The sequence below is a fragment of the Archocentrus centrarchus genome, chromosome 18 (genome assembly GCF_007364275.1).
Source record: "Archocentrus centrarchus isolate MPI-CPG fArcCen1 chromosome 18, fArcCen1, whole genome shotgun sequence".
In the NCBI taxonomy this organism is placed as follows: domain Eukaryota; kingdom Metazoa; phylum Chordata; class Actinopteri; order Cichliformes; family Cichlidae; genus Archocentrus; species Archocentrus centrarchus.
Window position 1 is genome coordinate 15,319,558 of NC_044363.1, and position 26,442 is coordinate 15,345,999.

At 43.0% G+C, this 26,442-nt stretch overlaps 1 protein-coding gene and 1 pseudogene across 1 annotated transcript in view; both read right to left on the minus strand.

Moving 5' to 3' along the window:
* LOC115797017 (deleted in malignant brain tumors 1 protein-like) overlaps positions 1 to 11,575 on the minus strand; it is a 28,572-nt gene extending 16,997 nt beyond the window's left edge. Inside the window, exon 1 of the mRNA XM_030753502.1 lies at positions 11,497 to 11,575. Within this exon, the coding sequence (XP_030609362.1) occupies positions 11,497 to 11,575 (79 nt within the window). The remainder of the gene's footprint in view (positions 1 to 11,496) is intronic.
* A 10,355-nt stretch (positions 11,576 to 21,930) lies between these two features.
* On the minus strand, positions 21,931 to 26,239 carry LOC115797018 (deleted in malignant brain tumors 1 protein-like; annotated as a pseudogene).
* Between the last annotated feature and the right edge of the window lie 203 nt (positions 26,240 to 26,442).

The following is a 26,442-nucleotide window of genomic DNA, read 5'->3' on the forward strand; positions in this document are numbered from 1 at the left end:
AGCCAGTGAATAAAAATGTGTCTTTAAAAAAGTTTTAAAAGTTGACAATGACGGGGCACTCCTGATGTGTAAAGGGAGATTGTTCCATAAAACAGGGGCAGAAATGCTAAAAGCTCTATCGCCTCTGAGCTTTAACTTAGATCTTGGGACCTCAAGTAGCAGCTGATCAGCTGATCTGAGGCAGCGAGTTGGGAGATAAGGAGTTATTAGCTCAGACAGGTACGATGGAGCTAGACCATGAAGACATTTGAACACAAATAAAAGAATTTTAAAACAGACTCTGTAGTGAACTGGTAGCCAGTGTAGAGAAGCCAAAACAGGAGAAATACGCTCCCTCCTTCCAACACCAGACAGGAGCCGAGCAGCAGCATTTTGAATCAGCTGAAGTCGTCTGAGGGAGGACTGACTGATACCAAAGTAAAGGGCATTACAGTAGTCAAGCCTAGTAGTGATCATAGCATGGATCACCAACTCCAAGTGCTGCTTAGAAAGGAGGGGCTTAACCTTAGTTAATTGTCTTAAATGATGAAAGCAAGAGCGGACTACTGCCCCAACCTGGCGATCAAATTTCAGTTCACAGTCAAGTTTGAAGCCCAGGTTAGACACAGTCTGCTTTAAGTAAGGGGCTAAGGGTCCCAGGTCAATTTTAGATGAATCCTGCAGGCTACTCGGGCAGAACACTATCACTTCTGTTTTATTTTCATTAAAGCTTAAAAAATTAAGGGCCATCCATGCTTTAATGTCCTCCAAACATAGCAATAATGATTTGATCGAGGAGGCACCTCTCTTTAAGGACATATACATTTGAATGTCGTCTGCATAGCAATGGAAGGAAATTCCATGCTTCCGCAGAATTGAGCCCAAAGGCAGCAAGTAGAGAGAAAAAAGCAGTGGGCCAAGAATTGAGCCCTGGGGAACCCCACAAGATAATGGGGCAGGTAAGGACTCTGCGTCAGCTAGTTTAACCGATATAGACCTGCCAGACAAATAGGAACGGAACCATTTTAAAACAGTACCATGAAAGCCAACATGGTTATTTAAACGGGACAATAAGATACTGTGGTCTATTGTGTCAAAAGCGGCAGATAAGTCTAAAAGCACAAGGACGACGTAGTTCCCAGAGTCATTAGCCCTAAGAACATCGTTTAGAACCCTTACCAAGGCCGATTCGGTACTATGCTGAGCTTTAAAACCAGATTGAAATGTCTCTAAAATGTTGTGTTGGTCTAAAAAAGGCTTGATTTGAGAAAGGACAACTTTTTCTAGTATTTTGGATATAAAAAGCAGTTTGGAGATAGGCCTGAAATTAGTCAAAACAGTCTGGTCAAGGCTAGGCTTCTTAAGAAGAGGCTGTATCACCGCGTGTTTAAAACTCGCAGGGACATCACCTGACAACAGGCTACTATTTACAATGGTAAGGATAGAGTGCCCAATACTAGGGAAGGCGTCCTTATAAAAGTAAGGGGGAATAATATCATGAGGAGAGCCCGATGGTTTCATGTGTTCGACTATGTTTTTTAGAAAGGTCAAGTCTGCTGGCTGAAACCTATCCAGAATGGCCGAACATGGGGCTAAACAGGCAGGGTCATTTTCAGGTAACACAATATGAGATCTTAAATTGGACACCTTACCAGTAAAGAAATTCATAAAATCATCGCAGGTTAAACTGCCCATCTCCCCAAGCAAGCACGGTGAAACATTAAGAACAGAGTCAATAGTTTTGAATAAGACACGCAGATTATGTTGATGAGAGAGAATTATCTTGGACAAATAATCCTTTTTGGCCTCCTTAATGGAACTTTGATAAAGATGCCAATATTTCCTGAGAAGCAGGAAGGAGGCTTGCAAATTGTCTTTTTTCCATTTATGTTCGGCTCGACAACATTTACGTCTGACCTCACGAACTTGATCATTGAACCAAGGTTCAGGTTTGGTCTTAGACTGCCTAAGTTTCATAGGAGCCAATGTATTTAAGATTTCCAGGCAGGAGGCATCTAGCCAAAGACTTAATTGCTCTGTGTCCATATCACATGGAATGATAAGCTGCTCAAAGGCAGCAGAAAACAGATTGACAGAGAGAGAATTAAAAATCCGACGATAGCGAGCAGGGGCAGGTGGTTTAAGTGCAGCATCACACAAGACAACATTAAATAAAACGGGCATGTGGTCAGAAAAGAAATTGTCTCCAATCAACAGATCAGAAACAGGCAGACCATAGGAAAAAACAAGGTGGACATGTGTGGGATGAGACACCCATTGTGTCAAATTAAAAGAGTCAGCGAGATTAAGAAATTCATTCACCAACGGCTTAGTAGGACAGCAAATATGGATGTTAAAATCCCCAAGTATAAGCACACGGTCAAACTCAGTCATAAATCCTGTTAAGAAGTCAGAAAAGTCACTTACAAAGTCCTTATCGCATCTCGGTGGGCGATAGATAACGGCACATAGAACCGGATTAGGGCAATTTACCACACATATAGTGGCCTCAAAGCTCGTCGTTGAAAAGGTACATGGTTTACACTTGAAGTGATTTCTGTGGATAATTGCCGTACCTCCACCGCGTCCGGAGGACCGGGAGTAATTAAAATAAGAAAACCCAGGTGGGAGAAGTTCCACAAAGACGCTGGCGTCTCCATCATCAGTCCATGTCTCCGTTAGGCAGAACAAATCCAAGTTGCTAGAGGCAATAAAATCCCTTAGGATATAAGTTTTGTTTGCCAGCGATCTGACATTCGCCAAGGCAAATCTAACAGGGGCCGCGGTCAGCGGATTAGCCGATCGAGCCGCCCGGGAAAGAGACCTCAGGTTCTGCATACTATTATATGTGATGGTCACATCACATATAAAGCAGTGGTTCTCAAATCCAGGCCTCGTGGCCCAGTGTCCTGCAGGTTTTAGATGTGTCCCTGATCCAACACACCTGAATCAAATGGCTGAATTACCTTCTCAGTGTGCAGTAAAGTTCTCCAGAGTTCTGCTAATGACTTCTATATTTAACTCAGGTGTGTTGAAGCAGAGACATCTAAAACCTGCAGGACACTGGACCTCGAGGCGTGGATTTGAGAACCACTGGCTTAAAGCCTTAGTGGGATGCAGAAACATCTCTGGTTCACATGACTTTTGTAACGTCATGTTGTATTTTAGGAAGTCTTATGACAGTGAGGGAATTGATTATTGCAGATTTATGAAAGGTTAAGAAGTCTGAGGGGGATCATTTCTCCCCTGCATACAGTTGAGAGGTGCAACACAGGGGAGCAGTGGGGGTAGTATAACTGGCGGAAACTGATAGAAAGAAGAAGTTGGCCGCGAGGGAAAACAATTCCTTATAAGGGCATGTTCCCAGGAGCATAAAAAAGGGACGCGCGAACAGACAGACAGATTGCAGGGTCCATCTGGGATGGAGAAAGTGTAAACGCGGTAAGGGAATATTGTTCTGCAATCTCCAAGCATGCTTGTTTAATTCTGCATTATTTTTGGCTTTCATGTATTATGTGTGGTGATTAATAAATTTTAAGAATGAAACTGAAAGTCTGACCTTTACCTTCCTTTATCAACGGACCCGGGGGGGACGGGACGGAGGAATCCTGATTTCCCATAACAGGTAGGCTCCAAAAATGGATTTCTGCAGATCTACCAGTGTTTTTGTGATGTAGATAAGCAGAGGTTTTAATAGAAAGAAGATCCTTCATTATGACACCTGCCAGAGCTGTTGTGAATCACTGAGATACAGAGAAAAAAGTCCGCACACCGGCAAAGCTCCTGAATAATGTTTAATGTGAAACAAACCTTGACAGCGAGTGATGTTTCGGGCCACAAATTGCCCTTCTTCACCCTTTAAAGAATTATTACCTACAGAGTCCAGTGGTACAAAACACCTCTTTGCACATTAAGACTGGTCAAATGGTAAATGGACTAGTTTTTATATAGCGCTTTTCTACTCAGTCAGAGCACTCAAAGCGCTTATACAACATGTTTTACATTCACCCATGCACTCCCATTCATACAAGCACTTCCATGTTTACTAAGCTAAGTGCTTTTAATTAGCTAACATTCACACACATTCATACTCCGACAGGACGGTCGGAGAGCAACTTGGGGTTAAGTATCTTGCCCAAGGATACATTGGCATGTAACCTGGAGTAGCCAGGAATCGAACCGCTGACCTTCCGATCAATAGGTAACCTGCTCTACCTACTGAGCTACAGCCACCCCCCATGTCAATTGGGCAAGAGGATAGTTTAATTTTATCAACCAAACTGATGAACGCATTAAGAGATGTCAGATCAAAGCTCTCTGAGACTGATGCCTGGTTTAAACATGGAGAGAAGGGGGGGGGGGGGGGGGGGGGGGGTGTTTGCTCTGATATGATGGATCTTATTAACAAAGAAGGAATGAAAGTGTTCACACTAAAGAGATCTGTTTGTAAAGCATCTGGAGCTATGAATTTGTATAGAGAGGGAAACACTGCTGTTGTCCATCTCGTCATTTTCCTACTTTTTTTTCCAGAGCTTTTTTTTTCAGGACCAAAATTTAATCTGTTGGCAGCCCACTAGGCCCACCCACTAGGTGGGTGGCACCATGAAATTGCCATCTTTGTTCAAAAAAAAAAAAAAAAAGCATCATCAATGTTAAAAAAACAGCAAAAACTTTATCTGTAGAAAGATTAAAAACCTGCGGCAAGGCCTCCACCACGTCCTGAAGAACGAGGTGCACTGAGAAATTAATAATCATTGGGACACAGTTCAGTGTGGGCTCATGATCCAGTTCAGTCTGCCAGGTTTGAGTCACCAGCAAGAAATCCAGGTCTTTGGACCAAATCAGATCATTCTGGATGAAAGTTTTGTTTGAGATGATGTGCGCATTTATCAACTCCATCCTAAGAGAGGCCAGGACTGGGTTCTTAGTAGAAGAACGTGAAAAATATATCCACAGTACACATCAGTTTTACTCACCGGTGGGGGGGGGGGCACCAAATCCACCGGCAAGTCAGGAAATACTTGACAGAGACAGTAAGACCTGACAAAAGCATCCAGTGAGGAAGTGCGATGCATCCTGATGACTTGAGGAGCTCTCCCAAAAATTCCTTATCTCCAAAGCACCAGGCAGCACCACTGGCATCAGCCAGTGGGAAGTACTGCAGCCGCTGAGGGTGCGAGTCATCGAAGCATGGAAAAGCAATGCTGTGATTTCCCATAGCAGCTCGGATGTGTAATGGAGCTTGACGATCATACACCCAGTGAGCAGAAAGACCATCACACACAAGCAGGAAAGCCAACAACAAAACAAATACAACATGTAAACAGATAGTGGCAGAGTCAACGCCAAACACAGGTGCCATCTTGACCCCTGTACACTGAAAAAGGTAATTTAATAGCCAAAACAGCTTGGCCTTAAAAAATGTTCTTTTCAACATCTGTCATCCTGTTTTGTCCTCTGTCATTAGTTCAGTGTTGCCAACTTGATGAGTTGGCTCCCATATGATTCTTTTCCCAAAAAGCGACCAGTGACAAATTTAGTGACTTTTTCCAGTGATGTCAGCAACTTTTGGAGTCTTTTTGAGATAGAGCGGAAACCTGAAATTCTCCGCTGTCATCGTGTTCAGTGTACATACAGCCTTCGTACCGCGTCCCTCACTTCAGCACAGAGGAGGGACCCCCACCTCCCCTGGGCCTTGCTTCAGCGAGTTTTCTTACACAACAGTGGCCCAGATAAAGTAGGAGGCTGGAATGTAGATCTAGTAACTGCACCCCACATAACAGTGTTTTTATTAAATCTGATATTCTAATATTAAACAATATGGGACAGAATTGATTAATGTAATGTGGCTCTAAGCAAAGCATCAAAGTCATTAAGTTATTTCATAAAGTTCATTTGTAGTTCTAAATGTATTTAGGGTGCTTTTTCTTTGATTTTTGTCTCTCCAGAGATGTTATTCCTCTCTCCCACAGCCTCAGTTACAGTTACATACAGATGGCCAATTATGCAAATTAGGTGATGATGTCATATAGCGACTTCTAGCGACTTTTAGGACAGCCAGTAGCTGCTTTCCTTACTAAGGAGTTGGCAGCAGTGCATTAATTCTTAGTCCAATTTGTTCATCTGCCTGCATATAAAGTCAAAAAAGGCAGAGCATTGGGGTCTCTTTCTCACTCAGCTCCAGCAATATTATTTACTTTCTTCCTGCAGTCCTTTTTTGTTGTTTTGTTTAATACTGATTAGTCAAGCTGGGAGTTACTACCAGTCATGTTTTCCATTGTGGTTCTATTAGTTTTATTTGCCTTTGCTGCATCCAAATACAGCAGCAAAGACAAATAAGTAAATCAAAAAACAACAAAGTTAATTTTCATCACATTTTTCTAATTTTTAATTAAATTAGACAAAATTGGTAAAGATGAGGTTTTAGGGGTTTATCAGGTTTGCAAATGATTTTTATTATTTCATTAGATATCTTAAGTTAAAATATATACTAGAATAAACTAATAAAGTGTAGAACACATAACACAACAACTAACATTTTTAAATATATATTATGGAAAATGAACACTATTGTAGCCAGGTTTCATATTTTTTTCTCTTGGGATGTTGGGGTGCCACTATACTATCTTTGACAGTTTCTTCTGAATCTGAAATTGGCTGTTGATTTGTGGTTGTAAGGTGCATTGCAAATGTCCTGGCAGAGGTTCACCTAATATTACAACTTCCATCATAAGGTGGCAGCATCATGAAGAACAGTAGTTACACCTTTCCAAGTGTATACTGGCTGTCATGTGTTGAAATCAGGGTTATAATAGTTTGGGATTTCACATCATGGCTTAGTTTTAGTTAGTTTTAATTAGTTTTTAGATTGGTTTTGCTCATCACACTCTTGCAGCCTCCCCCCTTTCTGAAGTGTTAAAGTGGCATATATGACTCTATTTTTCTCTGGAGAGAGCTCAGATTGACTGCTCACACTGAATTTCAGCTTAAAAACCACTGATGAATGCATGATGAATCTATAAATAAAAATTGAAGCAAAATGTATGGATGATCACAAATGTGTCTCACCTGAACAGATGACACCAGCGTCCTCACTATGTCCACAGTCGTGTACTCCAAATGCATTGTGTTGACACTCAGTTAGAGAACTTTAATTTCCTGTACAGGTCACATCATCAAGCCAAATCTGTCCAGTTCCTGCACCAAAGCGAGCTGATCGAGGAGCCTCTAGTGCCATCCCGCAGTTTAATTGTCTGCAAACCACCGCAGCATCATGTAAGTCCCAGCCATTATTATTGTGATAAACTTCAACTCTGCCAGAACATCGAGTTGATCCAGACCCAGCTAATCTGACAGGCTCATCTAAAAATGAAAACACAATGAATGTATATGTGATTAAAATATGCAGTATTTTGCTGTTCAACACCAGTTACCTTCATGCAACAGAATAAGACACTGAAAATAAAGAAATCCTATTACAGGGTAACAAACAGCCTTACAAAATCTTCACAAGATTTCCCCAAGGAAGATCTCTAGAGTTTATCATAAAACTGAAACACTGGACACTAGTGAGACAGAAGAAAAATTTCATCCTAGCTCAGGAAATCATCCAACTCACAAATCTGAATCAGAGTTTGTGAGGACTGCAGAACACCCACTATAAGATATTTAATCTACGAGAGTGTGTTTTAATGGCAAGCCTTGAAGAGGACTAAGAAAAGCTTATTTTCTTTTGGTGCCTTTATTGGCCTTTGCAAAAATACGTGCCAACACACATACAATCTCGATCACTAAATTTGTGATATATTCCTCCTTTGTAAATGTATCAGCAAAATGGAAAGTTTGACATTTTTGTCAAATCTTACATGTAAAAACATATTATTCTGTCTCTGCATTATACTAATGAAATGTTTTCATAATCCTGTGCCACTATTTTTATTTCTTTTTTGTGGTGTAGGGGTAATAATAACCACTGTGTTGTTGTCACCCCACTGTGCGGGCAGCCTGTGGACACCAAACTTTTGTGAACACGATAATGTAACCCTGATTAGAGTGCTGTTAAATAGCACACTAAGGCTCATATGCACCCTGTTAAGATCTACTGAGACCTGGCAATTATGTGCTCTAGAACTTGTGATTCCAGTGGATTTGTGCAATTTTTGTTTGTTTGTTTTAGTCAATATAACAACGGAACTTCACTACTGTGTGCTGGTAGATTCTTTGCTGCTGAAATATATGTCTGTTGTCTCGATTTACAATATAGCTGACAGGAGGAAACAATAAGGCGAAGACCTTGTAAAACCTTTCTTCGTACCAGGCTGCTGTGAATCACCATCTGAAAATTGGAACACAAAGATACAAATGATAAAACAGTGTATTGTATATCATGATTTCAATTTCTGACCATGTGTCAGAGGGAAAGCAAATATTTTTTCCAACTTCCAGAATTGCTGAACAGAAAAACTTTGGGAAAATCTGTATTAAAGAGAAACATGCACATCCAAAAATGAACCAGGGTGCTGGATCCAAGCAAAACTCAAAACAAAAAGAGGAGGTTCGCACACCAAAGAGCTCCTTGGAAAATTTTAATCCATCAACGTTAAACCGGTGACGTTTCCGGCCGGAGCGCCCTTCTTCAAATCTTGAGCCCAAAAATGTAAATATAAAACAATTTTTATTAATATATTTTGTTTGCTTACTAACAAAACAGCAAACTGATTGTTGATTTACAAACCAGTTACTGTAAACAAAAACTCAACTTAAGTGTAACTATCAACATCGAGTTACCCTTTATTAAAACTGGTTGTGTTACTGAATTTAGCACTGCCAATGAACATATAGTTACTCAGTTGATTTTCCACTAATAAAAAAATAAATAAATGAAACTGACATGTACTTTTTAAAATACCTAAATGTTTCAAAGAGTAATACTGAAAGAAACAGAAATGCCAATTACACTGTGCAGAAAAATATTTATATCAAACTGTATAAAATATTTATTTTTGACTTGAGTTATTTCACAGTATCCATGTAGAATTTTTAACATTATTTTTTTTTTTCAAAAGCTACTTTTGTACCTCTAGTTAACTGCTGGAGAGCCATTTTTTAACTGCACTACTTTTAATTCATTTTCAGGTATTAAAATACTGAAATCCTGCTGAGCTCCACCCACAGGCTCATGTGGCCTAAAGGTTGCTTTTGTGGTTACTGACCACAAAATTAAAAGCACACCATGGTTTGAATCCATGCTTGCAAAACCAGCGCACCAAGAATGCAATAACGGCACGTGGGTGGCTCAGTGGATGAGCAGGTGACCTGATACGTCACATGGCGCAGGAGGCCTGGGTTCCTTTCTGCCCCGTGGCCCTTTCTCATGTCTTCCCTATTTCTGTCTTCACTTTACGAGATCTAATTAAGGCCAAAAAATATAACGAAAATGACGCCATGTTCTGGGCAATGTTTTGCTGTCAGTGGTACTGGTACATTGCACAAAGAGGATGGAATAATGAAGAAGGAGGACTACCTCCAATTCTTCAACTTCACCTCAAATCAACAGCAAGATGTCTGGAAGTTGGACACAGTTGGGCATTTCAACAGGACAATGATCCCAAACACACGTCAAAACAGGTTTTGAAATGGATAAAGCAGGCTGACATTAAGCTTTTGGAATGGCCTTCCCAAAGACCCGACTTTATCCCTATTGAAAATTTTTGGACTATGCTACTACAGAATAGAATACAATAGAAAGCTTTTATTGTCATCAAACATGGCACGTGATGAAAATGTGGCAGCTGCCACACTTCAGTGACTTTCCCTGTAAAACTTAAACAAGAAAATAAGAAAAATGCTGTACAGCCAGTATGTGTATATCAAACAAAGTTAAATTAAGTCTCCCAATTCTACCAAGAGTAGTCAGATTTTTGATGGCTACCAAAGTCATCTGGTTGAAGTGCAACATACATTGACATTTTATTAAATATTCATGAGGGTATATGTATATATTTGAGCCTGTATGTATACTTATGACCCTGTGTGGATTAGAGATAATCCAAAATAAAGTTAGACTTCTGCACCCAACTCTTTTTTTTAAGTCATTAAAGATATATGCTATAGAATCATTCCAGCCTGTAAAAAGAAAAAAAAAGTTCTGACTGCAACTGTAGTCAGTTGTGGTTTTCTGAGTGGTGCTTGGTGGCTTAATGAAAAGTTGAAGTGCAACAGGATTCAGTGTCACTGGCAAAATCAACTGTCTCTGATGACAAGTCCTGAAAATGAAATTTTACTGTTGCTTAAGTCATAAAAATGCAAAAAATGCCCCCCCCCCCCTTCCGATTTCCCTGGAAATAAATTGCACCCTGCGTACATCTGTCATTCATACAACAAACAAATAAAACTCTGTTAGCACTGCTCATGGGGGAAGCTGGCCAGTCCACATATTTTGCATAGCAGCAGTTTTGAATTTCATTCATCTGTATATTTTTTGTTTGTTTTATTTTAAATGCAAACTCTTGGAAACAGTTCATACTAAGTCTCATATCCTCTATGACACCACACACAAATCAATATTATCATCTCTTTACTTTCCTCCTTGTCATAGTCCATATTTGGAGATTGGAAGGGCAGCAGCAATCAACAGTGAACAATCTGACACTGAATATTGTTAGAACCAAAGAACTTATTATGGACTTCAGGAATAATAAGACCACACCCCCCTTGAAATAAATAGTGAACATGTAGAAATTGTCACCACCTTCAGGTTTCTTGGCACCCACATCTCAGTTGATCTCTCCTGGACTCAAAACACCAAGGCTCTAGTTAAGAAGGCGCAGCAGTGGCTTCACTTCCTCCGTGTCCTCAGGAAAAAAACATCTGGACAAGAAGCTGCTACTGGCCTTCTGTCGCTCCTCTATGGAAAGTGTCCTGATACTGTCTGGGCGTATGGTACGTAAGAGGAGGAGAGGGCTCATACCTTCTGTAAAAGTAGAGTGATTTAGAAGGGGCAAAAAAAAAAAAAAGTGGCATGACATGTCATATTTATATGACCCGAAATATATTTCATAGTAGTTCATAATTCATAGAGCTATCATAAACAGGCGATGAAATGATGTCGGGAATGACGGTGCTTCTGTGCAGAGTGCACATGAAATTGTGAACTTTTTTCATGAAAATGTTCTTTTTATAGAAAAAGGAGTGCTTTTGTATACAATGATCAGAATGATTTTCTTAATGAAAATAAGACTGGCTGTTTTACCCCAATTGACTCAGTACAGCATCTAGATTTCTCCTTTCTCAACCAAATGGCCAAAACGCACTGCTCCAGACCATGGTGGAAATTGCTATTTAATTTTATTTGTATATGTTTATGTTCTAAAAAAAATAACTCTAAATCAAAATCTTCTGCCCTGTCTTGTTCTTCTAATTGCACTGATGGAGAAACAGTTCGTAACTTTGCACAGTCTACACTCTGCCAGTCACTTTAAAATGTGTCCAAACTTTACTACATTTTCTGTCACTCACCGTTCCCAAGAGTAGACTCTGTGTAAAGTGCAGCTTCCTCTCGCTCTTTCCGGTGTCCGGGTGAACTCTGTTTGATCATCTAATTACAGTACGTGCAGCTTCCACAAAACAAACAAACAAACAAACAAACAAAAAAAACATTCACTTCCAGAAACCGGCTCTTAAAGCTGGATCGTTTACCTGTCACTGGGCTGATTCACTGTTACAGCGGCATAATCAGAAGCACCTGGATCCTCACCTGTGCACATTTGAGCTTCAGTTTCAGCGCACTCCTGCTTCTTCAGTCCTCTGTGACAGAGAGTTTTATAAGAGTGGGGAGTTTATACCAAGAAGAAGGAATTACCTGAGCCCCCAGCACTGTCTTTTTGTATTGATATACCACAACTGATCTATTGACACTTCAATATACCACAATCAACATAGATTTATTGATTATTCTGGTTTTATAATAACTCAAATTGGGATTTTGACATAATAACTGCATAATTATACTAAAAAATGTCAAGAATAGAATTCTAATGATTTTTCAAGGTTTCAAGGTTTCTTTATTGTCATATATATGTAAACATATAATGAAAACATATAATGAAATTTTGCGTTCCAGAACACTCATCCAAGAAATACAAAAAACAGAAGCAAACAGGGGGGACAGGTGTCCTGAGGTCATGCAGCTGACTTGCAGCGCTACCTTTAGCAGAAGAACAGAAAGAGATACACTGGGATAGTTATCTAGTTACATCTTGTACTGTATTCATTATAAACACCGTACGAGGTTCCAAAAAACACCTCAGCAAAAGCTGACACTGAGTCAGATGAGAGAAAGGTCACCGGCCTCATGGAACGCGATCGTCTGCATGATTTGATGATGAATTTCAAAGCCGGCCGTGCTGTTTGTTCAGGGGCAAGTTTGACGATAAAATAATATGCATTAGCAAAGCTTCTGTACTTTTGAAGATTTACTTTCAAAATTATTTAAAATTAAACCATAACATCGTTGAGATGCATTGCATATAAGTAATGGTTTGTGAACACATCGGCCGTGGCATTACTTCCTTTCATAGTAGAAGTTGTTCATTTATAGTAACTTTGATATATTTATGGGAGTACTGAATGAAAGTCTGAAAATTGAATGAAAGTAGTAAAATTTAGGGAATAGTACCAGTGTTGCCAAGTCCGCTTATTATAAGCGACTTTGGGCTTGTTTTTGAACGTCAAGTTGCTTATTTGGGCTTGACTTTCTTTCCTAGTGAAACTCCTTGATTATCTCTCAGCGCCCCATAATAAAGCAAAAGACGAGCGGTAGGTAGTTTGTCCCTTCCAAGCCCCCGTTTCCTGTTTATTGCTCCTTCCCAAGTTGAGCGGGTGCACACCCAAACAAACACTCATAACAGCCCAGAGCGAGGAGGCAGCGCAAGAATGAGCGCCAGTAAGTGGGGAAAATATAGAAAAAATATAATAAAGAGAGTGCACTTACAGAATGGATCCGAGCTCAGATGGAAGACGGTGCAAAAAGTGGGTGTACGCTATATGCAATGCATAGGGGCGCCTCACAAGAGGGGAGCACCAGAGATTCGGCAAAATTATTTATCTAGTTGCATTTTCTGTATTTAACAGCTGTCTATTATATGATCAATAACAGAGGCACGGCGCTGATTAGGCACCCCTGTGCTCCTTAACCTCCCTTTCTCCTGTCACCCCCCTTATACACACAAACATTTTTTGTTTGTTTGTGATTGATAGAAAATAAAAGCCTGTAATAAAATCTTGTATTTTATAAGTCCATGTATAGGTGAGATCTGCAGGCATGAACACAGTAAACCTTGAGAGGGTCTGTGTGTGTGTGTGTGTGTGTGTGTTAGGGGGGGGGGCTAAAATTGTGTCCGCAAACACCTCAGAAAGTAGCTGCGGGTCTGATGAGAGACGTATCAAAGGCATTCTTCAGATTTTGCAAGAGTGAGATATGTGCTCACCATGCTGATGTAATGCAACATGCTAATACCAAGAAGCACGCAAAAAGACTGTGCACCCTTCTCTTTATGAGGCTAAGAAACGTGGGTTTCACTGCTGGATTCAATATAAACCGCCATGAACACAATGCTCATGACACAAGACACTATCAGAATAAGACAGGAAAAGACTAAACATGACAGAAATGCAGGCAAGTGTGACAGTTAAAGCTAAATGGGACAATAACACCACCTACTGTCTCAAATATCACTGCACTGACAAGTAATGTAAAGGATTCTGGGTAATCCTCAGAGTAACAGAGGTTTCACGCAGAGGTAACACATCTGTGAATGTCGTGGACAAAACTTATATTACTAACTGTAACACAAATAGAAGTTGAGCCGGCTATTTGTTAAATATTATCTGTTGTTGATTATTTCTGTTATGTTCTTGTTGAGTTAAATATTTGTTTTCTACCAGTCATGAGCCTCTGGGGTGTAGCTAGCTAATTTGGATGCAGTCTTTTTTCACACAGAGCTCTCGCTGTTTGTCCATAAGAGATAACCACTCTACCTTGTTATCCTTTGTCATAAATGCAGGTATCTAGCTGTGCACCACTGTTCAGAGCATTGTGAGTACACGGAATGTTTCACTAAGTTCTCTGCATATTGTAACAATATGTTAAACTCTGTGTTCAGTTTCATGAAATAGAAAAAAACAGTAAAAGCTCAGTAAGCAACATGTAATACTTAAAAGTAATTTTTTAAAAGTATTGTAATGATCCATGATGGACGTTATTGCTAAATGTGTGTCACAGTTATTGTTCTCTTTAAGTTAGGTTGTTTTGGGGTTGAACCGGAAGGAGATGTGGGGGGTCGCTCTTGGGAGGGAGGTCTCTTTTTTTCTTGTGTGAGTTAGAGTTGGCTGTATCCGGCGAGAGCTGTTCTGTGTGTGTCCGGCCTGATTAAATGGTGTTAGTAACGAAACCTCTGCCTGGTGCTTGGGTGACATAACGGAACGTTACACTGGTGTCAGAAGCTTAAACTACGAACTACCACGCCTGGATCTATTACCAGCGGCTCTGCTCACGGCTCAGGGACACAACTCCCGATTATGCGGAGGAACACTGTTAAGAAGGAGGAGCAGGAGATGGATATCCGACCCGCTCGCAGCGTGAGGGAAGCGGCGCTCCAGCTGGCTGCTGAGGCTGGGTTCTCCCCAGGTTTGTCTCGGCTGGAGGGCCGTTCGCGCCAGGATCGCCATTTCGGCGGGACGGAGCGGAGGTCATGTGATGTAAACAATGATGGCAGCGCCCATGCACAGCCGGCTACGGTAAACATAAAGACACCCAAGTTCAGCGGTAAGACGCCGTGGGAAGTGTTTATTGCTCAGTTTGAACTATTAGCTGCTGCAGCTGGCTGGTCTGTCGAACATAAAGCATTGCAATTAGCTCTGTGCCTGTGTGAGGATGCAGCAGCATGCCTGCTGCTGCTGAGTGAAAGAGAGAGGGGAGACTATACTGCTCTAGTTGGGGCACTCCAGAGACGGTTTGGGCAGTATAACCAGCCTGTGCTACTGAGGTCAGAGTTTCACAACAGACGGAGACTGCCTGGAGAACCGCTGCGTATCCTGGCCCATGACATTGAGTGCCTCTGCAGGCGGGCCTATGACAACATGCCCCTTGCAGTGCAGACAGAGCTCGCCCGTGATCAGTTCCTACAGGCCCTCAGTCCCAAAGAGCTCCGTATTCAGACACAGCTTGCTCGTCCAACCACACTCAGTGCAGCTCTGGAGTTGGCGTTGGAGAGGGAGATGCTGACAGGACCTCCTGGAGGGGCTGAGGATTCACCAGTGGTCAGAGCAACATCTGCACCTGCTGAGCGGACGGAGAGGCAGGGGGGACCACACAGCATGACCCAGGCGGCTGCTCTTCAGTCACCTTCTCCCCGTGCTGGCACACGCCGCCGACCACAAAGCTGCTGGGGATGTGGACAAGCTGGACATCTCATCAGGCAGTGCCCCAGGTTTGCAGCGGCGCAGGGAAACGGTCAGGGGCCCGTGTAGGTGGGAGTACACGGGCCGTCGTGACCAACACCCCCACACCACCCACATTGTCACCTGGCATGGTCATTACTGTAGGCTGGACCCAAGTTGGTGACTTTTGCCACATTCCGGTGGTGGTTGATGGGGTATCCTGCACAGCACTCCTCGACACAGGGTCCAACACAACACTGGTCCGACCTGACATCATTCCAGCTGGGACTGCCATGCAAACAACCAATGTGCAGCTTAAGACAGTGACTGGTGACCTGGCCCCCATAAAAGGGAGGGGGATGTTTCAGTTTAAGGTTGGAGACCTAACCATGCCTTTTGCTGCCTGGGTGGCTGACGTCCAGGATGCCTGCATCCTGGGGCTGGACTTTTTACGAGCCATTGATGGTGTGCTGGACCTCGGGGAAGGCTGTCTGTTACTCCCGGGAGGAGAGAGGGTGCAGCTTAAACCCCCACCTTTAAACCCATCCCCTGCTGTAATAGCGGCTTGCACCTCAGAGTCCCCTGTATTACCACTAGTTGAACAGCGAACTGATGAAGAGGAGAGGCTGTCAGCAGTGAGAAACGTCTGGTCCAGGAACTGTGAGGGCCTGACTCAGCAGCAGCAAGGAAGTCTATGGCAGGTGCTCTTGGACTTTAAAGACATTTTTGCCCTCACAGAGTGTGATGTAGGCCTGACACACTTGGTGGAACACGTTATTGACACTGGGGATGCTCGTCCTGTTAAAATGCGTCCTCGTCGCCTTCCTCTGGCTCATCAGGAGGCGGCTGACAAAGAACTGCGTGAGATGCTAAAGATGGGCATCATAGAGCCATCTGAAAGTCCCTGGGCATCTGCTGTGGTGATGGTGCCCAAGAAGAACAGTCCACGAATGCGCTTCTGCGTGGACTACAGGCCACTTAATAAAGTTACTAAAAAGGACTCTTATCCCCTTCCCAGAATCGATGAGTCTCTCGACCTGGTGGCAGGGTCTTCCTGGTTCTCCACCCTGGACCTGCGAAGTGGTTACTGGCAGGTGCCTCTGTCCCCAGATTCTAGACCAAAGACGGCCTTTTGCACGAACAGGGGACTGTGGCAGTTCAGAGTCCTGAGCTTTGGCCTGTGCAACGCCCCAGCCACCTTTGAGAGACTTATGGACGGTGTGCTGGCTGGTGTCCCAAGACAGCAGTGTCTGGTCTACCTGGACGACCTCCTGGTGCATGGGACCTCTTTTGAAACCACCATGGATACCCTGAGACAGGTAATGGAGAGAGTAAGGGCCGCAGGCCTTAAGCTGCACCCGGACAAGTGTCACTTCATGAGGAGGGAGGTGGAGTTCCTTGGTCACAAGTTGGGTCGGGAGGGCATCAGCACTTTGGAGGAAAAAGTGCAGACCATTAGGGACTGGCCCACTCCCGCAGACCAGGTGCAACTAAAAAGCTTCCTGGGACTGGCGTCATATTACAGGAGGTTTGTAAAAGGCTTCTCCTCCATAGCTGCACCACTCTTTCGCCTGCTGCAGAAGGATCACGACTTCAGCTGGACCCAAGACTGTCAGCAGGCATTCGACACCCTGCGCAGATCCCTGACGGAGTCTCCGATCCTTGCCCCACCTGACCCCGCACTACCATTTGTCCTGGACACAGATGCAAGTAGTGTGGGACTGGGAGCCGTGCTGTCGCAGGTCGGACCTGAAGGTGAGAAGGTGGTGGCATACTTCAGCCGAGTCCTGAATAAGAGTGAGCGACGCTATTGTGTCACACGGCGAGAGCTCCTGGCTGTGGTGATGGCAGTGAGACACTTTAAGTACTACCTATGTGGCACGCCTTTTATCATCAGGACTGATCATGCCGCCCTCCAGTGGCTTATGTCTTTCAGAGAACCAGAGGGGCAGGTGGCTCGTTGGCTGGAGGAGCTCCAGGCCTTTAATTTCACTGTGGAGCACAGAGCAGGGGCACACCACTCCAATGCGGATGCACTATCCCGCCGCCCATGTGCCGCGACAGGCTGCCGCTATTGTGGGAAGCGGGAGGAGAAGGAGAGGGAACTCACAGCAACAGATAATCCTGCACAGCTCTCCTGCAGGGCACTCCTAGTGGTGGACATGGCAGAATGGAGGGCCCAGCAGGAGCAAGACACCGACCTGCTACCAGTACTACGATGGCTTGAGAACGAGCAGCGACCTAACTGGGATGAGGTTACCGGGCTCTCTATCGCCACCAAAGGGCTGTGGGCCAAGTTCAATGCTCTAAGGTTGGACAAGGGAGTGCTGCAGCGCGGCTGGAAAGATCCTGCTACAGGTGAGGAAAGGTGGCAAGTTGTGGTACCCAAGTCGCTAAGGCCAGCGGTGCTGGAAGCCTGCCATGGGAGTAGAGGCGCTGGCCACTTTGGCGTGTCAAAGACCCTTCGCCGCCTGCGCCAGGGTTACTATTGGGGCCAGCAGCGTAGAGATGTGGAGGGCTTCTGCCGAAGCTGTGACTCCTGTGCCGCCCACAAAGGTCCGCTGGACCAGTCCCGTGCTCAACTTCAACAGCAACCGGCAGGTGCACCGATGGAGCGAGTGGCTGTGGACATCATGGGGCCATTTCCCCGGACTGATAGGGGAAACCGCTATGTGGTTGCTGCTATGGACTATTTTACCAAATGGCCAGAAGCATACGCCATCCCGGACCAGGAGGCGGAGACAGTGGCTGACACATTAGTGGAGGGAATGCTCAGCAGATTTGGAACGGCAGGGGTTCTTCACAGTGACCAAGGCCGTAACTTTGAGTCCAGGGTGTTTGCTGCCATGTGCGAACGCCTTGGAATTCAGAAGACCCGCACCACGCCACTCCACCCCCAGAGTGATGGCCTGGTGGAAAGGTTTAATAGGACACTGGCCCAGCAGTTAGCCATCATCACGTCAGAACACCAGCGTGACTGGGACACTCACCTCCCACTCATCCTAATGGCCTACAGGTCGGCCGTCCAGGACTCCAGTGCACACCCGCCCTGCTCATGTTAGGGAGAGAACTAAGGACCCCTGCTGAACTGGCTTTTGGGAAACCTCCTGATGCTCCGGATGCGCCACCGGGTCAAAGCTATGCCAGGAAGCTGCAGGACCGACTGGAGTCGGCGCATTCCTATGCTCGGGACCAGCTGGCAAAGGCGGGACTGCGGCAAAAGAGAAACTACGACCTGACTACTAAAGGGAGGCACTTCCGTGCTGGAGAGCTGGTGTGGGTCTACAGCCCGAAGAGAAAAAAAGGACGGTGTCCTAAACTGGACAGCAACTGGGTTGGACCCTGCAGTGTCCTGGAACGAGTTGGGGAAGTGGTTTATAGAGTACAGTTACCACCTAGAGGCAGGAAAGTGGTCCTGCACAGAGACAGGATGGCCCCTTATAAGGGTCGTTCTCCTTCCCCTTTCTCTGAGGGATGCGTGCAAATCCCCCACACTCCAGCTCAGCTGGACTCTCAGCTGGACATGGCTCCCTCCCCATCCCCTTGTTCTCCCCCTCAGTTTCCTGTAGTTCATGCCACCCCTCGGAAGCCAAAGAGGCGACATCAACTGCCTCCCCGCCTCAGAGACTGTGTTTTTCCCTCGAGGACGAGGAACTTTTTGTTGGGGGAGCAGTGTAATGATCCATGATGGACGTTATTGCTAAATGTGTGTCACAGTTATTGTTCTCTTTAAGTTAGGTTGTTTTGGGGTTGAACCGGAAGGAGATGTGGGGGGTCGCTCTTGGGAGGGAGGTCTCTTTTTTTCTTGTGTGAGTTAGAGTTGGCTGTATCCGGCGAGAGCTGTTCTGTGTGTGTCCGGCCTGATTAAATGGTGTTAGTAACGAAACCTCTGCCTGGTGCTTGGGTGACATAACGGAACGTTACAGTATTCTTCTCGTTTTGAAAATTTAAGGCAGACTGTCTCTGTTAGGTATTTTATTTTGTTGACATAAACTTTAACCACTATACAATCACAGTGCCAATGCATTCAACATGTTGATTATAAGATGTTTTACACACTGTAATGAAAAAGGATTATGGGTGATCCTCAGCGTGACGGAGGATTCACGTAGAGAGCTCTCACTGTTTGTCCACAAGAGATACCCACGCTCCTTTGTTATCCTTTGTCATAAATGCAGATGCCAAATTAAGAGGCTGTCACTTCCAAAGCTGACCTGCTCCAGATCATTATTTAAAGAGCCCGAGAAAATATCATACAGAGGGCGCACAAGCACACCGAAGAAAACCCACAAAACAGGAACAGAAACTAAACTGAAACACACACACACAAATACAAAACTGCAAAGTCTACAATAAACTCAAAATACTGGGCGTAAGGCCCAGGACCATGACAGAAATAGTCATTAAAACTATTAAATCTGCAATTTTTTTTTTTTTTTTGAGATTATAGTTGTTTGACAGTTAAATGCAGCACAACAGAAAACAAAAAACATGCAGATATACTCTGACAAATAATAAATCAATTGCATCATTTTTATAATTATCTTATAACTAGGGCTGGGACTTTAACGCGTTAATTTCGATTAATTAATTACGGGGAAATTAACGAATTAAAAATTTTAACGCATTTTAACGCACTTTGCACCGTGGAACGTTTCTCAGTGCACGAGTTCCCGGCATACAGATTGTATCGACGCACAATGTCAAATTCAGGGGTCGCATCCTGCGAAGGACCCGGCCCACGTCCTTCAGATCCCACGAAGACCGCAAAGGCCGGAAGTGAGCAGCTAGCCTTCATATCAGCGTCACCTGCCGTCACCTCTGTAGCTCATGTCGCCTAGCAACCGTGAGTGCGAAGCACAGCTGTGTAAAAGCAGCTGGTTAAACGGAGAATGAACTTTTTCTCCTTTTTGTGGTTTAATTTTAAGTCTTTAATTCAAAATAAGCTGTTAAAACAAGCATGACACATTTCAACATCAAGGAATACAGCTGAGAGAATGATTAATTTCCAACCATAACAAGTGAGACATTAATGTTGAATAAAACTATCCAGTTATGATGCTTAACTTTAATTTCAGGTGTTTGCTTATCACAGGAGCACTTCCACCCTTCGTTGGTCTGTGTAGTAGACTGGTGGGAAAATAAACAAAATTTTGAAGTTTAAGCTTATGTATATTGATTTATTCATCAACTAAACTTAAATTAATATTTCCCATGTCAAATATTGAAATGCAATTAAAATGCGATTAATTTCGATTAATTAATTACAAAGCTTGTAATTAATTCAATTAATTTTTTTAATCGAGTCCCACCCCTACTTATAACATTAAGCCTCTTTGCTGTAGATAGCGAAGCAAACAGACTGAACTAAGGAGTACATAATGCAGTATTTTGCTTTTTGCTTTTTTTCTTCTCTGGAGGTTTCTGCCAGCTCACTTTTAGGTCATCAGATGTGCCTCCCACCCTCTTTTTAACCTGTGCAACAGAAAAGAGAATTTAATGCTCAGACTGCAAATTACAGACTTCTATTTTAAAATTTTACATGAAAGAGTCTCAGGGCAGTGTGAATAAAGCTGTTTTCTTATGAAATGAGACAGTCAACATGTGTTTCTGGTGCAGATGACATGTTCATAATTAAAGATCATTTTTAAAAAATCTGGAAGGTATTCCCATTAAATAAACTTGACTCTGCATTTTATGACTCTACACAAGTTACCCATTTCAAGATGGACTCCCTCACAGCCGGATCTGTCATGTTCACAGACGAGTTGAAAGCAGCCAGATCCACTTTCACCAAGAACTTCCTCCGAGGACCTGGTGAGATTATAAAATCTTATTTATTTTAATAAAGTTTCCACCACCACCACCATCATCATTTCAAGTTCTAACATTGGTGAATATACATGTGGCTGCTTCAGATTCAAAACTGGCATCCACCTATTTTTAACTCACACTGCTTGACGTTTCTCATTCTATACATTTGCCTGACCTACAACATTGCAATTTAATTATAAAAGATGAGCGGCGATTGGACTTGCACTGGATGTGCAGTCTGTGTCTTAACCTATTGTACTAGGATTAGGCCTGCATTTAAATATGAAGATTTCATGACTGAATACTGTCAATGAATGTGTGGTAAAATGGGGAAAACAACAGGTTATACTTTTTTATCCTCCTGAGACCCTGCGTCCACATATGGGAACATTACATTTTGGCTTTGCTGCACCTTATACTTCATTCTGCTCAAAAGTGTTTTATACTTTGTTAAGTCATGTTGGTTTTGTTGTGTTATACTATAAAATAATGCCATTGTCCACATCTGAGGACATTTTTTTTTCCATAAAAGTATGTAACAACCATGTAGCAAAATACAACATCCTGTTGAAAGAGGAAGCTTAGTTTATATACATATCAGGTCCATCTAATCACAAATATCCAGGACAAATTAAAAATCCATCGCAAACAGGAGCTCGGGTCTCAGGTGGTTAAACTTTTTTTTTATTCTGTGAATGATCAAGAAGTTTTCTCACCTGAACAGATGACACCAGCATCCTGAACATGTCCACATCTGTGGTTTCCAAATCCACTGTGCTGACACTGAGTCAGAGAACTTTCATTTCCTGAACAGGTCACATTGTTAAACCATATCAGTCCACTTCCTGCACCAAAGCGAGCTGATCGAGGAGCCTCTAGTGCCCTCTCACAGTTTAACTCTCTGCAAACTACCTCAGCATCCTTCAAGTCCCAGCCATCATCACAGACTGTTCCCCAGACGTTATTGTGATAAACTTCAATTCTGCCAGAGCACCGAGTCGATGCAAAACCAGTTAATCTGACTGGACCTATTCATGTAAAAGGCATCAACAAAATTTCAATATGTTCCTTATATTAAATAACATTCAAGGATCACACACAAGAACAGAAGGGCCTGCAATGTTTTCAGTATTTAAAGGTTTTCTCACCTGAACAGATGACACCAGCATCCTGACCATGTCCACAGGTGTTTTTTCCAAATCCTCTGTGTTGACACTGCATTAGAGAACTTTCAGTGCTCCAACATGCCACATAATCAAGCCAAACCTGTCCAGTTCCTGCACCAAAGCGAGCTGATCGAGTAGCCTGTTGTGCAATGCCACAGTTCAACTCTCTGCAAACCACCTGAGCATCATTTAAGTCCCAGCCATTATCACAGATTGTTCCCCAGATGTTATTGTGATAAATTTCAACTCTTCCAGAGCATCGAGTTGATCCAGACCCAGCTAGTCTGACCAGACCTAAAAGGCAAAAGACATAATCAATACTTTAATATATTTCTTACATTAAAACAACATTTCTTGGATGATGCACAAGAAAGACTGACCTGCAAAGCATTCAGTTTCTAAATGTTTTCTCACCTGAACAGATGACACCAGCGTCCTGACCATGTCCACAGGTGTGGTTTTCAAATCCACTGTGTTGACACTCCATCAAAGAACTTTCATTTCCTGAACAGGTCACATTATTAAACCATATCAGTCCAGTTCCTGCACCAAAGCGAGCTGATCGAGGAGCCTCTAGTGCCGTCCCACAGTTTAACTCTCTGCAAACCACCTCAGCATCCTTCAAGTCCCAGCCATCATCACAGATGGTTCCCCAGATGTTATTGTGATAAACTTCAATTCTGCCAGAGCACCGAGACCATCCAGAACTAACTAATCTGACTGGACCTATTCATGTAAAAGACATAAACAAAATTTCAATATGTTCCTTATATTAAATAACATTCATGGATCACACACAAGAACAAAAGTGTTTTCAGTATTTAAAGGTTTTCTCACCTGAACAGATGACACCAGCATCCTGACCATGTCCACAGGTGTATGTTCCAAATCCTCTGTGTTGGCACTCTGTTAGAGAACTTTCAGTGCCCAAACATGCCACATAATCAAGCCAAATCTGTCCAGTTCCTGCACCAAATCCAGCTGATTGAGTAGCCTGTTGTGCAATGCCACAGTTCAACTCTCTGCAAACCACCTGAGCATCATTTAAGTCCCAGCCATTATCACAGATTGTTCCCCAGATGTTATTGTGATAAATTTCAACTCTTCCAGAGCATCGAGTTGATCCAGACCCAGCTAGTCTGATCAGACCTAAAAGGGAAAAGACATGAACAAAAGTTTAATATATTTCTTACATTAAATTAAGATTTCATGGATGACGCACAAGAACAGACTGACTTGCAAAGTCTTCGGTATCTTAAAGTTCTCTCACCTGCACAGATGACACCAACATCCTGACCATGTCCACAGTTTTGGTTTGCAAATCCACTGTGTTGACACTCCATTAGAGAACTCTCACTACCTGAACAGGTCACATTATTAAACCAGATCGGTCCAGTTCCTGCACCAAAACGAGCTGATCGAGGAGCCTCTAGTGCCGTCCCACAGTTTAACTCTCTGCAAACCACCTGAGCATCATTTAAGTCCCAGCCATCATCACAGACGGTTCCCCAGCTGTTATTGTGATAAACTTCAATTCTGCCAGAACAGCGAGTTGATTCAGACCCAGCTAATCTGATGAGACCTAAAAGGCAAAAGATGTGAACCATATTTAATATGTTCCTTACAAGATTTCATGGATGATGCACAAGAACAGACTGACCTGTAAAGTGTTTAGTTCTAAAGGTTTTCTCACCTGAACAGATGACACCAGCATCCTGACCATGTCCACAGGTGTGGTTTCCAAATCCACTGTGCTGACACTGAGTCAGAGAACTTTCACTACCTGAACAGGTCACATAATCAAACCATATCAGTCCACTTCCTGCACCAAAGCGAGCTGATCGAGGAGCCTCTAGTGCCGTCCCACAGTTTAACTCTCTGCAAACCACCTCAGCATCCTTCAAGTCCCAGCCATCATCACAGATGGTTCCCCAGATGTTATTGTGATAAACTTCAACTCTGCCAGAGCACCGAGACCATCCAGAACTAACTAATCTGACTGGACCTATTCATGTAAAAGGCATAAACAAAATTTCAATATGTTCCTTATATTAAATAACATTCATGGATCACACAGAAGAACAGAAGGGCCTGCAGTGTTTTCAGGATTTAAAGGTTTTCTCACCTGAACAGATGACACCAGCATCCTGACCATGTCCACAGGTGTTTGTTCCAAATCCTCTGTGTTGGCACTCTGTTAGAGAACTTTCAGTGCTCCAACATGCCACATAATCAAGCCAAATCTGTCCAGTTCCTGCACCAAATCCAGCTGATTGAGTAGCCCGCTGTGCAATGCCACAGTTCAACTCTCTGCAAACCACCTGAGCATCATTTAAGTCCCAGCCATTATCACAGATTGTTCCCCAGATGTTATTGTGATAAATTTCAACTCTTCCAGAGCATCGAGTTGATCCAGACCCAGCTAGTCTGATCGGATCTATCAGTCAAAAGAAGTCAATCATGTTTTGATATTTCTTTAATTTATAAATTCTTCTAATGTGTGACAAAAAAGAACAGATTGACCTGCAATGTCTTCTGTATTTAAAGGTTTTCTCACCTGAACAGATGACACCAGCATCCTGAACATGTCCACAGCTGTATGTTCCAAATCCACTGTGCTGACACTCAGTTATAGAACTTTCATTTCCTGAACAGGTCACATTATCAAGCCAAATCTGCCCAGTTCCTGCACCAAATTGAGCTGATCGAGGAGCCTCTAGTGCCATCCCACAGTTTAACTCTCTGCAAACCACCTGAGCATCCTTTAAGTCCCAGCCATCATCACAAACTGTTCCCCAGATGTTATTGTGATAAACTTCAACTCTTCCAGAGCATCGAGTTGATCTAGACTCAGCTAGTCTGATCGCACCTGTTAGGTAACAGACAACTATATTTTAATATGTTCCTCACATTAAAACCAAAACAATTTCATGTATGACACACAAGGAGAGACCTGCAATGTTTCAAGCGTCTAAAGCTTTTCTCACCTGAACAGATGACACCAGCCTCCAAACGACTTCCACAGCTGTTTGTTCCAAATCCAATGTGCAGACATTCAGTTAGAGAATTTTCATTTCCTGAACAGGCCACATAATGAAGCCAGATGGGTCCAGTTGTTTCACCAAAGGGAGCTAATTGTGTTGCCCGTAGTGCCGTCCCACAGTTCAGCTCTCTGCAAACCACCCCAGCATAATTTATGTTCCCGTAATCATCACAGACTTTTGCCCAGCTGTTATTGTGATAAATTTCAACTCTGCCAGAGCATCGAGTTGATTCAGTTAATCTGATGGGCATACCTGAAAACAAAACACAAGATGCATTGTGTATAGTACATATAGTATGTTTATTATTCATAAAGACTTACCTTTGTATAACAACATGTAGGTAAGTAAAGTTTATAATGGTTTACAAGATCAGATCAAGATCAGAACTGAAGTTTTTTGATTATTCAGAGACAGATAATTCGCTGCCATTCAGTTCTTTATAACATGCATGCAGCCTTGAAGAACTGATAATTTGGCTTGTGTAGCTTCTAGCTGAAGAGAACGTAAGCCTGAACTGATGGTCTCTATTCTTTATTCGTCAGCTTAGATTATACACAGAGCAACTTAAGAGCTGAATGACGGACAAACAACAAAAGCACAGTACATTAAACTATAAGCAACAAAATTTAGCAAATGACAAACTAAAACGATCGACACATATTTTACCTTGTTGCCATCTCTCAGCTGAAGCTAAACTCTTTGTTTACTCTCCCGATTTCTCCTTACTTTGTTTACCTCTCCCGGAAATCTTTTAGCTTACACTGCCGGTTTGCTACGCTTTTCGTTACCTTTCGGCATCATGTGAAGAGTTCTTTCTTTTCTTTTTCAAAATAAAACATTCATCTTTACAGGAAACGACTGAACAGCCAGAACAATAAATACATATTGCAAACCTTATAACCTTTATGACATGCACTGGGGTCATTTAGAGCTTCATTCTGAGGTTTGAAAGGCATAAACCTCTGAATGTCATCTGTGTAACAATGGTATAAGATGCCTTC